Source organism: Panulirus ornatus, chromosome 46, assembly GCF_036320965.1.
Source record: "Panulirus ornatus isolate Po-2019 chromosome 46, ASM3632096v1, whole genome shotgun sequence".
Classification (NCBI taxonomy): domain Eukaryota; kingdom Metazoa; phylum Arthropoda; class Malacostraca; order Decapoda; family Palinuridae; genus Panulirus; species Panulirus ornatus.
Window position 1 is genome coordinate 9231728 of NC_092269.1, and position 19142 is coordinate 9250869.

General features: G+C 46.7%; 1 protein-coding gene across 7 annotated transcripts in view; it reads left to right on the forward strand.

Moving 5' to 3' along the window:
• LOC139763127 (irregular chiasm C-roughest protein-like) overlaps positions 1-19142 on the forward strand; it is a 136579-nt gene that overhangs the window by 55699 nt on the left and 61738 nt on the right. For all 7 annotated transcript variants that reach the window (XM_071688814.1, XM_071688819.1, XM_071688812.1 and 4 more), the window contains exon 3: positions 18570-18849. In XM_071688814.1, coding sequence (XP_071544915.1) covers positions 18575-18849 — 275 coding nt within the window. In that variant the 5' untranslated portion in view covers positions 18570-18574. The remainder of the gene's footprint in view (positions 1-18569; positions 18850-19142) is intronic.

The window sequence follows — 19142 nt, forward strand, 5'->3', positions numbered from 1 at the left end:
AACAGAGAAGGGGGCCAGGTGAGGATATTCCCTCAAAGGTCCAGTCCTCTGTTCTTAACGCTACCTCGCTAACGCGGGAAATGGCGAATAGTATGAAAGAAAGAAAATAATAATAATAATAATAATAAAATAATAATATAATAATCCTGAAACACTTCAAGATTCAAAACAAATAGATACTTTGAATACTTTGAAACTAAATTCTATTCATACATACAATTCCAAGAAATTAAAATCATAATTATCAATCGATATAATTCATCAAAAGATAATTCTAAGTCCTTTTTTTTCCCTTCATTTATACCATAAATTACATCTATATTCTTAAAAATCTATGAAAATTGCAGTCCGTAAGGATCATTATAAATATCTTATATTTCATCTGTAAGGCTTGAAAAAAATACATATATTTATATAAATATATATATATTTGAATTATGAGACATAATAAAAGATTATGATCCTAAATTTCTTTTATTACCGAACTTATGAACAACCATTAAATTACTCGTTCAACAAGAAATTTCTACTTTGTGGGCCAACAGAAAACGGAATATTAAGGGGGTACGGTAGCAAAAAAATATATATTTTTTTCTTCTTCTTTAGCACCGTGCTCCCATCTGTCCAGGGCAATCGTGTTCAAATGATATAAAACGAATACAAAGGGAGATTCCGAGTAAATTGACCCCCCCACAAAAAGATATATAAAGACACGCTATTCTCTAACACAGTTCAGCACTACCATCTTTTAACTGTACACACACACACACACACACACACACACACACACACACACACACACACACACATACACACACACACAGGTACGCGTCTCAACTCGATGAATGGACAGTAACCTGTAATTTGGTACTTTTCGTTAACCACTCTAAGTATCAGTTTCGTTCCCCCCCTAAAACATATTCATTGTCCACAATGTCTCACTCACCCGGAAACCAAAAGTAAAAAGCACTTGCAGGAGTAAGAATGGATATTCTAATTACCTTTAGTCCACAGCATAGTCAAATGTAACTCTCTCTCTCTCTCTCTCTCTCTCTCTCTCTCTCTCTCTCTCTCTCTCTCTCTCTCTCTCTCTCCATGAGGACTGCAATACCACTGAGATCATCATTGACCAACCCCCCTTGGGGAGGATGAACAGCTGGGTTGACTGTGGGCCGACTGTCGCCAACTAAGATTCGAACCCATGAGCTCGACACCCAGGAGGCCCTTGAATGCGTCACCAGGTACCCTCAGAACCCCCACTCACAGATCACCAGGTACCCTGTCTAACACATTACCAAGCAAACAACCACTGGGGAAATCCACGAGGGCCATGAACATTTTATATACATCTCTTGTCCTTCAGCAGTCTGTGTGTCTGTCTGTCTGTCTGTCCTTTGCTGAAATTTCAGTGCTTTCCAAGTGGGGGAGTTTCCCTCCCTCCCTCCCTTCCCACTGGTGTTGGGGCCTAACCGTGGACGTCCACTGTGAAAAAAAAAACATGTCATTCATCCCCTCACGTCCTTCAAACAACCATTCTTTTGTATCCTGTAACTAGGCCACCTGCTTTGGAAGTAACCAATTTCCTCCTATTTGATACAGCTGAAATCCTCACTCACACCTCCTTGCTCTTCAACTGCTGTAGCGCAATCTATACCTTGGCCACAGTACATAATGAGACGTTCTCTTGGTCCCTGACGTCTTTTTCTTAATCCAACCGCATCCCTCACACCTCCAAAACCCTCCCTCTGTATTTGTACATGAAGGTACCCAGTTAACACCCTCTCATTCCTTCACTGTGTGTATGTGTGTGTGTGTGTGTGTGTGTGTGTGTGTGTGTGTGTGTGTCTGTGCTTATCAATTTACTCACTTAATTACCTAAGATGAGACGAGAGCCGGAAGTCACTCATTCACGTGAGGTGATGGGGAGGAGGAGGAAGGGGGCGAGTGGAAAAAAAGGAATGACAAGAACTCTGTCATCCAGTAAGACCTGTTATGATGCATAATTGCAGTGATGATAGTCGGGTGGATCACGTGAGCAGCATTATATGTTGACCCCCAGCCAGCCAGGCCAGGTGGCCTCCTCCTCCTCCTCCTCTTGCTTCATGCTTGTGTCTGATGATATATACAGGAGACACGGCCATGATGATAAAGCTATATGTCTGAAGTGGACCACCTGGTTAGGGTGGCCATGGACGAGTGTGTGTGGCCACCAGCAGCAGCATTACCAGGCCAGGCAGGGTATGTCTGGCAGGGGGTTGGTAGGGTGGCCATGGACGAGTGTGTGTGGCCACCAGCATCACCAGGCCAGGCAGGGTATGTCTGGCAGGGGGTTGGTAGGGTGGCCATGGACGACTGAGTGTGGCCACCAGCAGCAGCATTACCAGGCCAGGCAGGGTATGTCTAGCAGGGGGGTTGGTAGGGTGGCCATGGACGAGTGTGTGTGGCCACCAGCAGCATTACCAGCCAGGCAGGTATTCTGCAGGGTTGGTAGGGTGGCCATGGACGACTGAGTGTGGCCACCAGCAGCATTACCAGGCCAGGCAGGGTATGTCTGGCAGGGGGTTGGTAGGGTGGCCATGGACGACTGAGTGTGGCCACCAGCAGCATTACCAGGCCAGGCAGGGTGTGTCTGGCAGGGGGTTGGTAGGGTGGCCATGGACGACTGAGTGTGGCCACCAGCACATTACCAGGCCAGGCAGGTATGTCTGGCAGGGGTTGGTAGGGTGGCCATGGACGACTGTGTGTGGCCACCAGCAGCACATTACCAGGCCAGGCAGGGTATGTCTAGCAGGGGGTTGGTAGGTGGCCTACAGTTGGCCACAGTACAGCCGTCTGGTGGTGGTGGCCAACTGTTGACAGCAGCATTACCAGGCCAGGCAGGTATGTCTGGCAGGGGGTTGTAGGTGGCCATGGACACTGAGTGTGGCCACCAGCAGCATTACAGGCCAGGCAGGTTGTCTGCAGGGGTTGGTAGGGTGGCCATGGACGACTGAGTGTGGCCACCAGCATTACAGGCCAGGCAGGGTTGTCTGGCAGGGGTGGCTCAGTGTCTCTCAAGTGACACATGTCACATTCCAGTCTATGTCTGTCGTCGTCACTGATGTTCTGGCCTCTACTGTCTCTCTTGTCTTCGTCTTGTGTCTCTACTGTCTCTCTTGTCTTCGTCTTGTGTCTCTACTGTCTCTCTTGTCTTCGTCTTGTGTCTCTACTGTCTCTCTTGTCTTCGTCTTGTGTCTCTACTGCCTCTCTTGTCTTCGTCTTGTGTCTCTACTGCCTCTCTTGTCTTCGTCTTGTGTCTCTACTGCCTCTCTTGTCTTCGTCTTGTGTCTCTACTGTCTCTCTTGTCTTCGTCTTGTGTCTCTACTGTCTCTCTGTCTTCGCTGTGTCTCTACTGCTCTCTTGTCTTCGTCTTGTGTCTCTACTGCTCTCTTGTCTTTATTGGTTACTGGTCTTATGTCTTCGTCTGGTCTACGGCTTCATTTTGGTGATGGTTCATGGTTTGATTTCTAGAGCTATGTTGGAGATGGTGGTGATGGCAGTGTTGGTGATGGTTGAGGCAGTGTTGGTGATGCGTTGAGGCAGTGTTGGTGATGGTGGTGATGGCAGTGTTGGTGATGGTTGAGGCAGTGTTGGTGGTGACGTAAGACAGGTTCTGTTCTAAGTGCCACATGTGTCGTGAGAATCACACACACACACATATATATATATATATATATATATATATATATATATATATATATATTATCCCTGGGGATAGGGGAGAAAGAATACTTCCCACGTATTCCCTGCGTGCCGTAGAAGGCGACTAAAAGGGAAGGGAGCGGGGGGCTGGAAATCCTCCCCTCTCATTATTTTTTTTTCTTTTGTTTTTCCAAAAGAAGGAACAGAAAAGGGTGCCAGGTGAGGATATTCCCTCAAAGGCCCAGTCCTCTATTCTTAACGCTACCTCGCTAACGCGGGAAATGGCGAATAGTTTGAAAGAAAAGAATATATATATATATATATATATATATATATATATATATATATATATATATATATATATATATATACACCAACGACCCGTAATTTAACAGATTAAACTCACTTCCTCATTATGTGCCACGGTCTGACGTCATCCGGTCCCGGCTACGGAGACCGGAAAACACTCACCGGACACCGAATATCCGGAGCTGAGTCTGGCCAGTTTATCCGGCAACCATTATCTCTGGGGACCATGTATGGGGGGGAAGAACCCCTCGTACCCCTGAGATGGGCAGGTTCAGGGGTGGATGGGAGACACGTACGTACTCCTCCCCTCCTGGATTATCACTTCACCCAAATTCAGTGGATTTCTAGCTCTCAAAAGGACCTCACTCGTCCACTCCCACCACCTCCTAGATAAGAGAAGAAGACGCACAAATTGGCCCAAAAAATTGAGTAAAATAGGAAATTATCTCTTTTGCGACGTCCCTTAAGGTGGATGTATAGACCCTCACACTTTCAACTGTATTAATGTATCGCTTAAAATACATCGCAGGATAAATCCAAGATGTATAGACCCTTAAACTTTCACTGTATTAATGTATCGCTTAAAATACATCGCAGGATAAATCCAAGATGTATAGACCCTCAAACTTTCACTGTATTAATGTATCGCTTAAAATACATCGCAGGATAAATCCAAGGTGTATAGACCCTCAAACATTCAACTGTATTAATGTATCGCTTAAAATACATCGCAGGATAAATCCAAGATGTATAGACCCTCACACTTTCACTGTATTAATGTATCGCTTAAAATACATCGCAGGATAAATCAAGTCCCATACCACTCGACACACATAACGAACTGTATAAATTATTTTTTTCCTAGGTGATGCAAAGGCAATACTAACCCAAGTCTCGTTCGCGTGTTGAAAAAAAAAATTATTATTCACTATGCAGCAACCATGAGCCAGGGAGGATGCCTTAATACATCTGTTATTCACTGATGTTCTCCCTTTGATGAATGATGAATAAACCTGCCCTTTAGTTAATACTGTTTGTACAGTGCAAACACACACACACACACACACACACACACACACACACACACATACACACACACACCCACACACACGCACGCGCACACACACACACCCAAGGTGTTCATCCTCCCGTTGAGGTCGATCGATCAATGGGTGCCTGGCTTACATTGGTGTGTGGTGTGTGTGTGTGTGTGTGTGTGTGTGTGTGTACACATACGTAGGAGTAAAGACTTTGGTACATATATACCAGGTTAAGTGATGGGGCCAAAACAAGTGTAAAACTGTGTGTGTGTGTGTTTCTGTGTGTGGTGTTCTGTGTGTGTGTGTGTGTGTGTTTTCTGTGTGTGTGTGTGTGTTGTGTGTGTCTGTGTGTGTTTCGTGTTGTGTGTGTTTGTGTGTGTGTTGTTCTGTGTGTGTGTTGATTTTGTGTGTGTGTGTGTGTGTTGTGTGTTGTTGTGTGTTGTGTGTGTGTCTTCTGTGTGTGTGTGTCTGTATGTGTGTGTGGTGTGTGTGTGTGTGTGATGTGTCACATTGGTATAGACATGGTACATATAGTACAACAGGTCTAATACACAGGAGGCAACACAAGTGTAAAACACTCTCTCCGTAACACACTAACAGCCAACACTTGGGGCTCTAAAACTCCCTCTCCCTCCCCCAAGTACTGCGCAAACAGGCAATTACAAACAGGTAATTAGCCACTAAACAAGCACTCACACCACAGGTACTTTTCAAATCGTTTCCACACACTTTACCCACCATTCTAAATGGTATATCAAGTTGGAGTTTACTTTAGAGATTTCATGTCAAGTTTACATTATACATGTTGTTGAAACACGACAGAGTCTCTCAACCCACACGCTGCCGTACGCGACTATGCGTAAAATTATGCGTATTTAGATATACGCGCCGTATTCTCTTAGTCACGCCAAGCGACACCAGACGAGGCGCTGTGTGGGGAAATATATCGTAGTAGTGATCGCTTTAAGTCCCACCTGTGCTTAGGATGATGATTCTATTTGGACGCGATCCAATGAGGAGGCTTCGAACCAAAGCTTCACACCGAGGGAGAGACTCACTAACGAGGCATCATTTCATCCCTGAGCCACAGTCTCGAACCACTGCTGCTCTGGGTCGAACCACGCCAGCAGCTTCGTACTCAACCCCTTCCAAGTACATTAAACCTCCCAGTTCTCTCTCTCACGTAAGGATAGGAGTGACTGATATCACAAAAACCTCTCCTAGTGGGCTGTGAACCCACAACCTGGTCTATGAACCCACAAACCTGGTCTATGAACCCACAAACCTGGTCTATGAACCCACAAACCTGGTCTATGAACCCACAAACCTGGTCTATGAACCCACAAACCTGGTCTATGAACCCACAACCTGGTCTATGAACCCACAAACCTGGTCTATGAACCCACAAACCTGGTCTATGAACCCATAACTTGATCCTATCTCATCTGGATTCCATAAGGAACTCAAGCATCCATAGTGTGTGAAGTCTAACATACATCAGAGAGACATGGCCATTCGATCAATACACCAGATGACTATCATTCATGGGGAAGAAGAGGGTTCTGGTTCGAATCTCTTACATAGGTTAAAATTCTACGCTAGTAAAACGCCTCTATAGATGAGAGGGTCAAGAGAGAAAGACGAATGGAGACAGACGTATGTAATACATATTGGGTTGCTGTGGTACCTGACCCATTGCCCCTTACCCTTGGCACGTACCATGCAAACGGTCAGGTTTAAATAGATCTGGTAACACTGCTGTGGGCAAAGAGATCTGGTAACACCGCCGTTAGCAAACAGATCTGGTAACACTGCTGTGGGCAAAGGGATCTGGTAACACCGCTGTGAGCAAACAGATCTGGTAACACTGCATGGAGAAGAGTTACCAGGGGTCGCAATTTATTCTTTTTTTTAAACAACAAAAACCTGTTGTAGTTGAGATGCAAAAAAAGAAAAAAAAAGAAAATGCGATTAAACATCGACGGAAGGAAGCATAGACAACAACATGTTAATCATGTTATGGAGGCGTAATTGCTTCTGTATGAAGACATACGAATATGATCATTACGAACGTTCGAACATGACCACAAGACGAAGAGGTCAGGGTCATGGCGTAGCTGCAACACGCTTGAGTGAGGGACCAGATGGGTACTGGCTGCTGCTGCTGCTGTTAATGTGGTCAGCGCTTGCAGTGGCAGTTCGTATACTCAGGGAAGTTTAGAGGCTCAAGTTCACAGTGATTTTCCAAGGGTATGAGAGGCGGTAGAGGGTTATGCAGGGAAGGAGGGGGAGTGATAGAGGGAGGGAAAGAAAGGGTGGAGGAGAAGGGTCACTGAAGGTGGGAAAAAGGGAAGGCGGGCGAGGGAGGGAAGGGGAAAGCATTGGAAGAGGAGGGAGGAAGGGAGGGAGGAGGAAAGAGGGTGATTAAGGGTGAAAAAACCCAGTAGGTGACGTGCTTGTGTATTGTGGCAATATATATATATATATATATATATATATATATATATATATATATATATATATAATATATATATATATAGTTTGTACAGAGGCATACATCAGAATGTAGGAGAGTGGCAGCATATCATTTCCGTGCCCCGGTACTAGTGGTAATGTCATACATCACTTAGCTCGTCCTGTAATTCCTTCTTCCTGTACACTCCACCCCTCTCGTAAACCCGACCTCCACCTACTCCACACACACACACACACACACACACACACGGGGCGATCTTGATATGAGACTTGTGACAGAGAGATCATTCACATTCTTCCCTTTTACCCTTAGCTCTCATCCTATTTCGCATGATTGCTATTTCTCTAAGCCAAAATCATCTCAGACTCCATTCCATTGTTTGCCTACTCCCGTCCAGCCACCAACACTTTATACAATGACCTGTTTGGCTCCCTTGCTATGAAACACCAGTCAGATATAACTGGATTCACTGACAACCGTATGAAATAAATGAACAAAGTATCTTTCTAAAAAAAAAATAGAGATATATTCTGAAATCCAAATGTGATATGGATAACACGACAAGCCAGCGACAATGTGGTCATCATAATGACTGTCACTGGCTAAGCCAACCCTACACGCTGGGTCAACCCTCCACGCTGGGTCAACCCTCCACGCTGGACCAACCCTCCACGCTGGGTCAACCCTCCACGCTGGGCCAACCCTCCACGCTGGGCCAACCCTCCACGCTGGGTCAACCCTCCACGCTGGACCAACCCTCCACGCTGGGCCAACCCTCCACGCTGGGTCAACCCTACACGCTGGGTCAACCCTCCACGCTGGGCCAACCCTCCACGCTGGGTCAACCCTCCACGCTGGGTCAACCCTCCACGCTGGGCCAACCCTCCACGCTGGGTCAACCCTCCACGCTGGGCCAACCCTCCACGCTGAGCCAACCCTCCACACTGGGCCAACCCTCCACGCTGGGTCAACCCTCCACACTGGGCCAACCCTCCACATTCTCCAGCAGTCCTCATCCGCGATGTGGTGGTAGGAAGGCCACTGTGTTGTATACCCCCTTCCTCAGTACCTCCTCCAGGAGGTGCCCCACTCCTCCTCAGTACGATGGCGAAGCTGTTGTGTTGCGTCGTTCTTGTCCCTTGTTTCCTACGACCAGTCACGCGGCGTTTCCCTACAATTCTCGACTGGGTTTATGTCGTCACCTTCGCCAAGTCCCACCGGTAGATTAGCGTCGTGTTCCCCTGCTGCTGTGAGCTATTGCGGGATAATCCTCACAGTGTGGACTAGGGCAGTTGCCCTGAAAAATAAAAAGGAACACCAGGATTAAGTTTATATGAGATGGATGTGTATAGACACGATATATATATATATATATAGAGAGATATATCAACCTAGACAGATAGGCAGGTACAACATCGAAGCACAAAGATAGATAGAGGGTGGAATCCTTTATATATATATATATATGTCATTTCAACGGAATTATAGACGATCATAGAGTCAAACTCGTTTGATCAATACCAATAGAGTCTATAACATACCTGAATACAGATGATCCATCCAGGGAAAGGGAGAGCCATAGATGACGCTGTCAAGTTCCCTCACAGCGAACAGATGCGTCTCCACGACACCCTCCCACACCTCGACCATCGTGTGCCCACTTCAGGCAACCTGGTGGATGGTGTCTTGGGGCGTAGCGCGTGCCACTCCTACGAGACGATGGTCAATGGGCGCTTTTCCTTGCTGTGATGCCGTGGTGCATGACGCCATACACGTAGCCTGAGCTGTTCTCTGATGAGAACAGCGTTGGTAATTGGGGGTCTCAATTGCCTTGTTGGATAATTCCTCCAGCTGTTTTTTCTGGGTCACCCACTCCTTAGAACACTTCGTAGACTACCATCCTTCTCCCACCTTCTCCACCACTGTAGCTTTTTATACACAGTTCTGCCGCAGTGGTGAGCAGCGCGAGGTTCCCACTTCTCCTCCTCATCACCAACAATGTGGCCTCCTTAATGTTGTCTCCTGGTTCTGAGCCATGAACTCACTCACTGTGGCGGGCGATGATGATAGCATCTGCTTCAGCGTCGTGCCACGGGGCTTGAAGAAGACTCCTCCCTCACCCTCACCCTCACTCACTCCCACCCTCCCTCACCCTCACCCTCACTCACTCCCACCCTCCCTCACCCTCACCCTCACCCTTACTCACCATCACTCTCCCACCCTCCCTCACCCTCACTCACTCCCACCCTCCCTCAACCTCACGCTCACTCCCACCCACTCTCGCTGTCCTACCCTACCCCATCCTTCATCTACCTCCCCCCATCCTCCTCCTTCTGCCCTCCCCTTGCAGGAACGCCCCATCCATCCCTCCCCATCTACCACCTCTCGTACCCAATCGACGCAAACTCTCTGCTTTACACGTAGGACAAAAATCACAGTAAGCAAGTTACTACAATGACCCACACAAAGCAGGAGCCAAGTGTCCAACTTACCGTCAATGATACGTGTGGCTACGACACCTGACATCTCGAATTCCTTTCCTCCCAACTTGCCCTTCTGCAGTAGCCATGTTCCTGTGTTCGTGATCCTCATGTTCACATGTTTTAATACAGAGGATATATCACACTTCCATAACATGATCACACTTCCATAACATGATCAACATACACCTTTTGCACCCTAACTACAACACGTTTCGGTTATTGTTTATAAAATATAACCCCTGGTAACTCTTCTCCATGCAGTGTTACCAGATCTGTCTGCTTACAGCAGTGTTACCAGATCTGTCTGCCTACAGCAGTGTTACCAGATCTGTCTGCCTACAGCAGTGTTCCCAGATCTGTCTGCTTACAGCAGTGTTACCAGATCTTCCGTTCCACACAGCAGTCACAAACAATGGACCTTCCTCACCAACCATCCGGTACAGATAATTCACCGCCTTCAGGTTCGAACGGGTTCGAATCAAGCATCACAGGTGCCATATGATTCACCAACACCCGCGTTCAGGTTCGAACGGGTTCGAATCTGGCATCAAAGTGCCAGATGATCCTCCAACATCCGCGTTCAGGTTCGAACGGGTTCGAATCAGGCATCACGGGTGCTAGATGATCCCAACGTCCACGTTCAGGTTCGAACGGGTTCGAATCAGGCATCACAGGTGCCGGATGATCCACCAACACCCGCGTTCAGGTTCGAACGGGTTCGAATCACGCTTCACAGGTGCCAGAGGAATGAATATTCAGCGACAATCATGAGATACGATAATTTGTAACGGGAAATACAAATATTCGCGATAATACAAGGGTCATCCCTCAAGATCGTATATAGTGGAATAATATTGCTACAAATATTTGGTCACAATACATGGGTCATCCGTTCAATATCGTATAGTGGAATGATAACGCTACCAATATTCAGTATAGCAAAATGTATGCAACAAAAATAGCTCACGTATGTTATTTTTTCACAATGAATCTGTTTATTTCTATAACTCGATTGCAATGCAAGTGCAAGTTATCCATGAACTAAGCTCTTTAGAAAATTAGTCTCTGCCATTCGAGAAATATAGAGGAAACGACAATAATGCATTAAACGTAAAAACAAGGACGTATAGGAAACCACATAACGAACAGGGATGAAGACAAACACACAAAGAAAACGGGAGGGAACGGTCAGCACAAAACAGACATAAACACACACAAAAAAAGGGGGAGGGAATAGCAGGCACAAAATAGACATAAACACACAAAAGAAAACGGGAAGGAATGGTCAGCACAAAATAAACACACAATAGAAAACGGGAAGGAATGGTCAGCACAAAAGACTTCCTACCAGAAAATCATGGAACAACCAAACACCAGAGATAGACAGTAAACCTCCCAGGGTGAGTCTGGATGGCTTAAAAAAAAAGAAAAAAAGAACATCGCTTCACTGGATCACATCCTTCAAGAACAAGAGCAAAATTCCTCCAACACCAAACTACGTACATCAGAGAGTTGTACTCACCATTTGAAGGCTTAGCGGAGGAGGAGGAGGAGGAGGAGGTTGAGGCAGTACAGCGCTCTGGTGGTCTCTGGCATCAAGCGGTGGTGAACACGACGTGTTGGAGTGTGTGTGTGGGTGTGTATTACTGGCACCAGCAGATGACTGCTCCTCGATACTGAAAAGTAAGATTTTTTTTTCTATTGTCACGTTAAGTGCTTAAAAAAAAATTCCCCCCCTCGACCAACCACATAAAAAAAGAAAATAGCTCTTTGATCAGGAACTTTTCATTTAAAAAAGCTTCACTTTTCACAGATCAGCTGGCTATACACCCACCCACACACACCTCATGTCTCCTTCCATGAAACACTCTTCTCTTTCTCTCTCTTATAGTCGCCGTTGTAACACACTTTCTCTACGTACCACAGCTATCACTCCCTTCCAGTCCAGGGGTATTATGATGCCACAAAGAAGGGAAGGTTCAGAACAGCCAAAATAATGGTAGAAATAGTTCACCATTGGACCCGTTTGGTCACTAAGGTCTGGCTACCCACTGCTACTGCCATATGGTGGCCAAAGCTCCAACTGCAAATTGTAAACAAATCGCCTATATCACTTTTGTTCAGATTCGCCATCTAGTAATATCTATCTATCTACTATCTATCTATCTATCTATCTATATCTATCTATCTATATATATATATATATATATATATATATATATATATATATATATATATATACACAGATGCGAAAAGGCTTCTATTGTCAGTAATGAAAGGCCAATGAAAGAAAACGCGCGACACTTGTCACCAAAGAAAACTGTAAAGGAATAGGATAATCTAAAGTAAATCTAGGAAAATAAAACTGTAAACAAATGTGACATTATTCACAGGGGAAAAAAAAAGGGAGAATATTATCTATTTACACAGGTGGCAGATGTACCGAAACATCAGTAATTTTACGACAAGGCATTTACGATACAGAACCAGGAGTCGTAATAATTTATCAATAACTTTGGCTTCAACTCTGTACTTAAGCTTACCACCGCCAGACTTAACTTAAGCTGCACAAAAAAAAACGCAGGAACATACCACGATAATCTGAGCGCTTAACTGGTCTTCTAATCTAGACACAGTTTGACCCTTCCACCAAACCAGCTCAGACCTTCACCCTCTGACTGCCTGACTCTAGCCGTGCCAAACCAGACACATCTCATATCCAACATGGCCATCCCATTTACCATACAAGCATCATTAGATTCTTACGTGGATAAAGACAAAATACTACCATAAGGTTCAACATATTCAAAAAAAAAAAAAAAGGTATACCTGAATTATTTCAACAGCACTATCTTAACAGCCCGTATGTAGCTAATTGGCATACAGGTCGAGCGAACTACCAATTCACGAAGTCATTTCTAAGAACCAGGAGAACCCAGCAACACTCCCCCCCCCCCCATACACTTCGGACCGCGACGCCAGGGGGTGTTGATGTCCTCATGAGATCAGCTCGTCAGTCATCGACCCCTGGAGCGGTCGCTGGAAGTGACACACACATCCAGGCCAGGGCCCTCAGCCTCGCTCCAGTCATCACAACACACACACACACACACACACACACACACACAAACACACACACACACTGGTCATCTAACTCATCACCCGTCCTGGGAGGGAGGGAGGAGTTTGGCAAGACATGGCGCCTTTGCAATACACCAGATGCACCTACCACCGTTACACAGAAAGCCCCCTTTCGAATGAATCTTTGCCACTGCGAAGACCTCAAGCGACAGTGTCCAACTATACCTCAAAGAAAGCACAGGTGGCTGACTGACCCGTAACAAGCAGGTAACACAGTGGCTGTTGTTGGGTAGTTACACACACACAGGGGACTGGGGGTTGTTCGCACCCCCCCCCCCCCCCGCGCGAGCTACACCTACGCAAACACCGGCCATTCGACACCTGCAGCAGGTGCCCAAGTGCTTCAACACAGACCGTGTAATGTCACTGTGGTGCACTCCGGCTTACAGCTGACGACCAGGGAGAGGGCCAAGTCTCCTGGGTCAACGACCATCAAGTCGCTGATTGTAAAGTGGTGGCGGAGCACGTAACCACAGACCCCCCCTCACACTCCACGGATCTGGTCGCTCCTCTGAGGAAGTCCCAGGTCTCGCCACGTCGTAACCAAACCTCACCCACCTTACGATGGCTGGGCTGGACCTGCTGGGGGGAGGCGGAGGCACACAAGCTAACCTCTGCCGTCGCAATCCCTCCCTTACCAGGATCCACTGGATCATCTCCACACACGCCTTCATACCTACGTAGCTCTAACTGGGCGTCGATGCCGAGCGACGACCCGCCTCAACTCTCTCTCTCTCTCTCTCTCTCTCTCTCTCTCTCCTCTCTCTCTCTCTCTCTCTCTCTCATCTTTAGAACCAGACTACGAGGAACTGAACCAGACTGGTCGAGGCAAACATTAGAAACATCAGCAGGAAAGGGTCAAAACTCAACTGTCTTTGGATCACAACCTCGAAACGGTGTTCTGAGCCAACATGCAGTAGCTTAAAGAGCAGGTCCAATTCTGAAGAACCAACACCAAGATTCGAAGGGGCTTTTGAGAATAAGACGACCAAGAACAATATTTGATCCCCCGAGAGAAATGAAATGATCCCTCCCTTCCTTCCTCCTTCACAGGCAAGGAATCCTGCAATACCCAAAGGCTGGATGGTAGTTAACTCACTCCCTCAATCTCGTGTCAAGTCCAACAACTGTTCACTCCTGCTGCTGAGTTCATTCTGTCTTTAAGGGATGTGATGGTGATTTCACTCGCAATGCGTTTTTGGGTCATGACTGACGATGAAGAATGTCCGATGACAATTTACATAGACATTTATCAATATCAATATATTTTCTTATGTATATAGTGGGTATGGCTACGTTGGTGCGCATGTATTACTATATCATTACAAGGAGGGTTTAGGATACTCAGCTGGCATACTGTTGTGGCATGTGCCAGCTGGCGCAGGGCAAGAGACGCGTGTCCAGCTGGCATACTGTTGTGGCATGTGCCAGCTGGCGCAGGGCAAGAGACACGTGTCCAATTGGGATACTATTGTGGCATGTGCCAGCTGGCGCAGGGCGAGGCGCGTGTCCAGCTGGCATACTGTTGTGGCATGTGCCAGCTGGCGCAGGCAAGAGGCGCGTGTCCAGCTGGGATAGTGATAACATGCCATGGATCATGAACAAGCATGGGACACATGACTGATTTGGAAAACACACATGCGTCTCCCTCTGCAACAGATGGTCAAGCAGGGGATTGGATGATCTTAAGAGGGTCAACGATAGTTTAAACCATCGTTACGGCCGTTAACGGTCGTAACGACGAGTCTCATCCAGAGCACCGGCCTGGCGGAGTGACGTGAACGGTGCGCGTCCTCACCCTCCCTCCCCACGACAAAGACGACCTATGTGAATTAATTAAGTGAGTCTCCCCCCCAAAACCTTACACAAGTTTCTTAAAGACTACAATGCAACACGGGCCACAGCACGACCGGGAGTCATTATCATATCATTATATTGCCACCGCCTCGCTTAGCTCCTCCGCTATAAGGAATGGCTTTAAAACGAAGAAAAAAAAAAAAAGGGGGGAGAGGGAAAACGAAAACGTAGTTTTACTCTAAGCGTTGGAAATATGAGGCATCTTAGAATATGGGAATAGCTTTCTTGTTTTCCATTTCCTCCTCGTCTTTTACTCTCTCCTTCTTCTTCTTCTTCTTCTTCTTTGGTTGGTGTAGTTGTTACTCTCTCTCTCTCTCTCTCTCTCTCTCTCTCTCTCTCTCTCTCTCTCTCTCTCTCTCTCTCCTGCTTCTCCTCTTCGTCCTGCCCTAGTCACTCATCGTCCTACTCCCGTTCATCATCTATTTCTTCCTCCTCCTCCTCCTCCTCCTCCTCTTCCTCCTCCTCCTCTCCTTCACCTTATTACTTATTTCCTTCCTTCCTCTTCCTTCTTTATCTCAACCTTCCTTAACTTCTCTTCCTTCTTCGGATAAGGCAAGCTTTCTTCCTATTCCTTGCCTTGCCTTTTTGTGTGCCCTTTCCCTGTCCCCTCCCATTCTCCTTTCCAATCCCCCCCCCCCTCTCTCTCTCTCTCTCTCTCTCTCTCTCTCTCTCTCTCTCTCTACTCCTTTTTTTTTTACTTACCAGTAGGATCATAGTTGCTTACAAGGTATGTGAATTTTCGCCTAAGTGAATGTCTTGAAGGTCTGGCCAATGGAGAGATTATTAGAAGTAGAGGTGAACAGAGTTTAGACTAATGAGAGAGAGAGAGAGAGAGAGAGAGAAGAGAGAGAGAGGAGAGAGAGAGAGAGAGAGAGAGTTTTCAACTACTATTGCAGGAGCCACGTCCCCTCAACACCCAGCGGGGTCTGATCTGATGGACTCGTGGTGGGAGGAACTTATGATCCATTTATTCACTTGTCGGCAACTTGGGCCTCACGCCGGCCAGTTAGGGAATAAATTCATGTGTCTTTTTTTTTTCTTTCTCTCCGGCGAGTTAACACAGCTGTTACGTTTTATAATGACACTATTGTTAGCTAGAGTAAACACTGTATTTCATAACGACGTGGAGTAATTTTGGGAAGTCCAGCACACACAACAAACATGCCATATATATCAACTGACTGTTATATTTGTCTCTTGTGTCTCCCCTGATGATGTGATTATTACACGAAAGTGCACTTGGGAACTTTTCGTGTTTCATTTTCCCCGTGGACTCATAGGAATATATATATATATATATATATATATATATATATATATATATATATATATATATATATCCTTCATAACATGCTACCAGCACCGTGCTACACCTGTCTTTATGCACAACACAGGCCAGGAAAACACCAGTTCTGACGACCCATAAATTCAGTTTATACCGCCAGTCCTGACTCCTCCTTCCTGGGGCCGGGTAATATTGAAAAAGAAAATGAGGTCGTGTTATCTTTGGCCCCCAGGGCGTCGTCACTGTCTCAAGGGCACGACCTGACTACATCAGGGGGGGCGCTGGGCACCTGATAACCTGGTGCTGAGTTATCTTGTGTGTGTGTGTGTGTGTGTGTGTAAGTGTGTGTGTGTGTGGTGTGTGTGTGTGTGTAAGTGTGTCTCCGTCAATCTTAACATGAATTATAGATACCAGACCCACCAACATTGGATTCCCCATCGATCCTGGCTATACGAACCAGATGCTCTTCACACCAGGATCTGTTGGCTACACTGCGTGGCAGACGGTCAAGAGGCAGACGTCTCCATTCTGGCTACACTGGGCTCACCCAGGATCTATCTATAGATTGATAGATATGTCTTAATATCTTCAAGATATCAATATATAATTTTGTGACCCACACGAAGAGTTTCAAGGGCACTGACTGACCCTTTTTTTGCAACCCCCTTTTGAGAATTCCCTGACCCGCGTACCGTATGTCAATGAGCAACACAAAGGCCTGGATGGTACACGACCCTTGATCGCGACGGTACGATCCTTCAACTCAGCGTCCGACCCTCGCGCGCGACGGTACGTTCGTCCTGCACAAAGGTCAACACTATAGCCTTTGACCTAACTCTTTCGGGGCATGTTTAAAGGCTTGTGCTTTGGTGTTCAATGGTCGTATCATCGTGTTCAAGGGTCGTACCGTCGTTGTCAAGGGTCGTACCGTCGTGCTCAAGGGTCGTACCGACGTGCTCAAGGGTCGTACCGTCGTGTTCAAGGGATCGTACCGTCGTGCTCAAGGGTCGTACCGTCGTGCTCAAGGGTCGTACCGTCGTGCTCAAGGGTCGTACCGTCGTGCTCAAGGGTCGTACCGTCGTTCCCAAGGGCTTAAACACAGAGATACATGCATCACGAGTAAAGATTAACTTTTAAGGGGATCACAAAATCCAGTTATCAAATACACCTGGATGAACAGCTGGGTTGACTGTGGCCCTACTGGCGCAGCCAGGATTCGAACCTAATGCAGTCTCGACCCTGGGCGTCCCACGAATGCGTCACGGTCAGGAACGCTAACTGCTTACACCACGGAAGTCCAATTCACCGAATTTAGAACAGCGAATTACTTCGGTGTATTTGTTATTCCTTCTCACGCCATTAGCTTATCACCCCCATATTACACAAACACACACACTCAATCTTCGGAACTCCTTAAGCATTTTACACAATACATGCTTCCGAGAAATCGAGCCGCATGTTCAGTTTACAACGATGTGTGCCATCTCTTGCATTTCAAAATAGAAAACGAGAGTAACTACTGCACCCACACATTACAGTTGTGAGGTAATTATGACAGTTGTCTATGACAGGGATTACTGTCATGTTGTTGTCGTCATGTCCGGGGTGGCTGTGTCAAGTTCCTTGGGGGATGGGAGGTGGGCAGAGAGAGACAAGGGGAGACAATAGAAGGTGGTGAAGAGGAGGAAAGAGAAGAATAGAGAGATAGGACACACAGAGCGATGGAAGGCACACGGATGTGGGACAGTGATATGAGATGATGGACAGGTGACTGAGAACCAGAGGAACTGATTGTGTAAAAGGAACATCTCTGAAGTTCGGGAAATAAAAGATAAAGAAAAAGAGAGAAAGAATGAAAGAGAAAGAGAGTATATATATATATGTATATAAAAAGCGTGAGAGCAAGATACAATATCTAGTTTGTACAGAGAACACTCGGGAATAGACAAAATGAATGATAAAACATTACGATGAAATTAATGAACTAAGGTGAAAATAGAGTCATGATGACAATGGTATAGAAGTAATATCCTCGTCACAGAGAGAGAGAGAGAGAGAGAGAGAGAGAGAGAGAGAGAGAGAGAGAGAGAGAGAGAGAAGAGAGAGTGGGGCCACAAGCTTACAATAGATGGGTAAGAAGCAGGGAAGTATATATTCTCAGAGCATTGACCATATGGTAACTTCAGATGATACCAACACGCCAGTGTGTGTGTGTGTGTGTGTGTGTGTGTGTGTGTGTGTGTGTGTATACCTCAACGCGAGACTTGATGTTAACCCACATTTTCTCCTGGTTCCAGAGGGCATGTTCACGTGGTGGATCTCCTGGTGGAGGAGGGTTCTATGGTGGTCATGGGCTGGCCTTGTCCTCGCGGCCATGTGGGCGGCAGGAGTGAACCCCGGGGAGGTGGTGGAGGGGAACCCATCCTCCACCGTCGGCGTCCACAAGGACGTGCAGCTGGGGCCTGGCATGGGCGGCTCCGCCGTGCAGACCCTGGGCAGGGAGGGGGCCCAATACTTCGCCACTCAGCCGACGCCCCAAACAGCTGTCGTCGGTTCCACAGCCGTCTTACCCTGCAGGTAAACGACCACATCCTCCTTCCTCCTCCTCCTCCTCTCCTTCTTCCTCAACTCTTTCCAACAGCATTCCTAAAGCTACTCCTCCTCCTCTTCTTCCTCAACTCTTTCCAGCAGCATTCCTATGGCTCAGTAGCCTCCTTCCTCCTCCTCCTCCTCAAGTCTTTCCAGCCACATTCCTATGGCTCAGTAGCCACGTAAGGCTCCCTAAGTCAAGCCCTCCTTCACTCCTTCCGTTATCCTGTGACCGAAGCGACAACAACCTCTCTCTCTCTCTCTCTCTCTCTCTCTCTCTC